The 5032-nt window shown below is 46.3% G+C and overlaps 1 protein-coding gene across 1 annotated transcript; it reads left to right on the forward strand.

The window, feature by feature from the left end:
• The first annotated feature begins 708 nt into the window (after positions 1-708).
• LOC123410662 lies at positions 709-1922 on the forward strand. Its single transcript, XM_045103604.1, has one exon. It carries the CDS (start codon positions 900-902, stop codon positions 1614-1616), a length of 717 nt encoding a protein of 238 aa, XP_044959539.1. The 5' UTR covers positions 709-899; the 3' UTR covers positions 1617-1922.
• The last annotated feature ends 3110 nt before the right edge of the window (positions 1923-5032 follow it).

A 5032-nucleotide genomic window follows, 5' to 3' on the forward strand; every position in this document is an offset into this window, starting at 1 on the left:
GGAAAGTGCAAAGTGAAATGGAGTAAGGTTTGTGCACCAACGGAAAATAATGGGCTCGGGCTTCATGACATGAAAAAATTCAGCCGCACTCTCCGCCTGAGATGGCTATCGCTCCAATGGCAGCAGCCGCAAAGGCCACGACATCCGTTTCCGGTGCCCTGCGATGACGGTGACAGAAGGATGTTCGCCGCAGCAACGAGAGTCACCATCGGCGACGGGAGGACTGCTGGATTCTAGACGTACGTCAAATTGGCTGCTCCTGGAATCCCTCTGCACCACCTACCCTGCCTTGTTCAAGGACAGACATGGAAAGAACGTATCAATAGCCGGACCATGGAACAGTGGTGCCTCGCAGGGGCCAAGGCCATACAGCACCCGTTAGGGGAACTCGGAGTGAGATAGCTGCTCACTCGCCTTTACTTTTCCTTTTTGTTTTTCCCTTGTTCCCTCTAACCCACCCACCTCGACCCTATTTGGATCGATCAATGTATTTCCCATGAGTGGAACGCAGTTTTTGTGGAACGGAGTGGAATGCATATCAAATTTGGTGACCCATGGGTGTATAACTAACCTAATTATGACCGAAGATTTGAAATTAAACTAGTGATGACTAAGTAGCTAGTAGACCAGACCAGACCAGAGTAGAGTAGAGTAGAGTCAAGTTGTAAAGCAAGGAAGGAAGCAAAGCAACGCATATGAGTACCTTGAGCTGTTGAGCATGCAAACTCAAAAAGGAGGCGTGACCGTGAGAGAGAGCAAAGAAGATTCCAAAACCCTTCCTCTCATCCAACCTTAACAATTATCCATGGATGTGATGCACCGCGCCATCCAACTCCCATTTCCTTCCTTAATGCGCACTCCATCCCTCCGATATCAACCCGGCCGGCCAGCGACATGAGATGAGGTCCGGAGACAGCAGGGTGATGGAGGCCGACCATCACCACCGCCACCGCCAGGAGAGGCCGGCCGGGGCGGCGGGCCATTACCGGCATGGGAGGGGCAGGCCGCGGTACCCGGACGACGACAGGCAGAGGAGCTCCCCGTGGGTGTGGATGGCGGTGATCCTGTGCACGCTGCTGGTCATCGGCGTCATCGTGGTGGGCGCCGCGGTGTTCGCCGTCTACCTCATCTACAAGCCCCACATGCCGTACATGGTGGTGACCAACGCCTACCTCCAGCAGCTCGACTACAGCCCGGCCGACGGCGTCATCCGCGACATCCAGGTCAGCGCCCAAGTTCTGGCCAGGAACACCAACTCCAAGGTCAACGCCTCCTTCTCCAGCTTCAACATCGATGTCAAGTTCCACGGCACCACCCTGCTGCAGCTGAGGGCCGAGACCTTCAGCGTCGCCCGGGAGAGCGCCGTCACGCTGCCGTACAGCGGGTCGTCGCGCGGGGCGAAGCTGGACCTCGCCGGGATGCGGGCCATGGAGGAGGCGCTCAGGTCCAGGGTGGTGCCCATCACCCTCTCCGGCAAGGCGCGCACGCGGTGGAGGATGGGCATCTTCCTCAAGGTCGGCTTCTGGACGCGCCTCAACTGCCCCCTCACCTTCAACTTCCCCCCCGGCGCCGTCATGCCCATCGACCACGACAGCTGCCGCTCCAGGTCGCCGTAGCACACTGCTCCTCCTCTGCTCTGCTCTGCTTCGCCCTCCTCCTCTGCTCTGCTCTATTCTGCTTAGCCCGCCAATGGCGTATGCTCTGCTTAGCCCGCCAATGGAGTATGGTCTGCTATTCATTATAGGTTCATTCGTCTTAGCGAGCGACAAGAACGTACATATGCAATTCTTATGCAGGCAAAGAATGCCGGTAGTATGTATATAGCCGCAGCTGCGAGGAAAACTATATATATATAGTCAGCCTAATTTGTGGTTCTGTACAGTACATATATTGCGTATGGAACAGTTCACAGTTCAACCCCATGTCCTTCCGTTTACAGTTTCAGTTTATTCATTATTACTTGCGATCGAGCTGTGGTGCCAAGATCAGCTTCGTAAAAGAATCGGAGATTATTAAGATGCGGCACGATTATCAGCGTGTAATTTGGTGAAATGTCTCTGTAATCCAATGAGAATTGTCGGTTCTGAACGTCGTGACTTGTGAGTAGCTATCCGGTTGAGCTGATTGAACAACTTAACCTGAATGTCATATTCAGCTATCTGTAGCATTTCCCTGTCAGCATCACCAAAAGTACTTCATGTGAAAGCATTGCCAATTTACCGTCCAGCACGCTCCTTCGGAAGGCCAAAAGCACAATCTGACCCCCCATGAAGTAACCATAGTAAATAAATAAACATCCTGTCAACATTTTTTTGAGGGAACAGAGTGCTTTCATTCCTTTATAGCATAACAGCTTACATTGTCAGAACCAACAGGCTCATACAAAGGATCGGGAATATGGCTAACCAGATTCCATCTATGGCCTGGCTTCTCGAATATTGCTTTTGGTTCCCGAGCTCACTGAAGGCCTTTAAATTCAAACTTCAAATTCAATGAAAATTTATATTTTAATGTTTCAAAAAATTCTGAAAAAAAACATAGATAAATGAAGGTATAATACACAAGTGTGTAAATTTTCAGAACAAAATACGTTGAAATGAGGGCTGTGCAAAAAAGACAAATCTGAGGCTGTTTAACACATGTTACTATTCATCATTTTAGACCATGAATTTGTCTTTTTTGTACAGATCACGTTTTAAAGTATTTTGACCTGAAATTTTACACACATGTCGGTTACATCCTTACATACATGCATTTTTTTTCAGAATTTTTTGAACCATAAAAATTTGAATTTGAATTTTTCAAAAATAAAGGCCTCCATGGCTCCCGGGAGCCAAAACGCCATTCTGCTGGCTTCTAGCCAACAAAGCTAGGCGATGAGCTACTGAATTACACTCTCTTCCAATCTTTCTCACAAAAAAGTCGTCGTGATGATTCTTGAGCATACTGATTTCTGCGTAGGTGCTCCACAATCATCACTTCTGATGACACCAACAATAGCAGAATTATCAGACTCGAGGACGATAGGTGCCTGAGTAATGCGTTTGCTTCAGCTTCTTCAACATCTAAACATCTGCTAATTTGACAACATATTTCAACATAACCCCGGAGATTTGACTAATTGACACAAAATAAAGAGGATGGAGGAGTTTTTGAGAACCTCGAGAAAGATGGTACAGAATCCTCCAGCTCTTGCACTGAGAAATCACCCTTTTTTTACCCCAAAGCAGTAGGAAAATATCCTACTGTGATTTTACATTAATTAATAAAAGTAAAAGTTCAACAACTAGTCAGTAATATACAGGAGGTGGTCCTCAAGGGGAGGAACCAAATAAAAGAAAGAGAGAAACGGAGTGCTAAAGCTTGTGAGCAATCCAAGATTTTAGCCTTGGGGAATGCTTTGGCTTTATTTTGTTTGTCATGAGGGTGAGGTCTTCCCTGAGTTTAGTTGTCCAACTGTTGACTGTGGGTAGGATGCCGTTGAATATGAGATCATTCCTTTGTTTCCAGATATCACTTCCAACAGGCATACATAACGATCATCATACTGAAAGGTCGTTGTATACCAAACTTGGCCAGCTCAACTTGGTGGATGAAGGAGATGCTTCTTTGCAGGCTGGGCAGAATAATATTCCAGCAGGTCTTGGGCAAAAGTGCAGTCACAGAAGAGGCGCAGGTATGTTTCTTCCACATTGTCATGGCAGAGGGGGCAAAGATAGCTTTGCAAGTGAAAATTCTAGTGTTTGCTCTGTCATGAAGGATGAGCCAGAAGAAAACTTTGATTTGAAGCTGACTGGGATTCTGCCAAATCCATTGGACTGGGGATGGAGCAGCTGGACCTTGCCTGGGGTGCTTGTACGTTTTCATAGAGCTGTAGTGGGGGGAATTCTAGTGGTACTGCCAAATGTCATGATCTTGAGGGAAATTGATCATTTGTTGAAGGGCAAGGAGTTAAGTGTGAGCCTGAGTGTCTATTGGAGTATGCAAATTATCAATTACATTTTCCTCACTCGGCATGCTTTGAACAGTGACCTGGTTGTCTATGGCTTATGAGTGTAATTCAGGGAATTAGATGTCAAGAGGTGGTCCTTGCCAATTCTCTTTCCATAGTAAAATAGAGTTGCCTTGATGAGGATGTAAGATAATATGGAAGCGTCTAAACCCTCCAGGTTAGAGTCCGCAAGTATATATTGATAGGAAGATTGGAGTACAAGTTAGGATAGAGATAGAGATCTTAAACTATCCTAACCATACAATAGAGTCCTACAAAACTAAGGCACCGTGACCCCTAGAGATAGGCCTGTATCTCTAACACCCTCCCTTAATCTAAACCTCGATTAAACTCTTCAAACGATCTTGTGGGCAAAGCCTTGGTGAAGCCATCTGCAACTTGATCTTTGGAAGGAACAAACCGAATCTCCAACTCTCTGTTGGCTACCCTCTCTATGATAAAATGATAATCAATCTTAATATGTTTAGTTCTGGCATGAAACACAGGATTGGCAGAAAGATAAGTGGCACTGAGATTGTCACACCAAAGACATGGAGTCTGTGTATGATATATCCCTAGTTCCTTGAGAATAGATTTAACCCATATGATTTCTGCCGTTGCATTTGCAAGTGCTTTATATTCTGCTTCAGTACTCGATCTTGATACAGTAGCTTGCTTCTTTGCACACCATGAAATTAAGTTCGGTCCAAAGAAAACCGCAAAGCCACGTGTGGACCTTCTGTCATCCAAGTCTCCTGCCCAATCAGAGTTAGAGAATGCACTAACTAAAGTAGATGGTGACTTGCTGAAGGTTAGACCCACACCAAGAGTATGCTTCACATATCTCAAGATACGTTTAGCAGCCGTCCAGTGTACAGAAGTAGGTACATGAAGATATTGAAACACTTTATTTAAAACAAAAGAGATATCAGTCCTGGTGAGTGTCAGATACCGAAGTCCTCCTACCAAGCTTCTGTACTTAGTACCATCCTCTTGACTTAATGGTGCACCATCGGCAAGAGATAATTTTTCAGAACTAGA

This window comes from Hordeum vulgare, chromosome 7H (assembly GCF_904849725.1).
Source record: "Hordeum vulgare subsp. vulgare chromosome 7H, MorexV3_pseudomolecules_assembly, whole genome shotgun sequence".
NCBI lineage: Eukaryota > Viridiplantae > Streptophyta > Magnoliopsida > Poales > Poaceae > Hordeum > Hordeum vulgare.

Bases quoted from the DNA above. Each gene is read 5' to 3' on its own strand.
- LOC123410662 (XM_045103604.1), top strand. From the start codon at position 900: ATGAGGTCCGGAGACAGCAGGGTGATGGAGGCCGACCATCACCACCGC.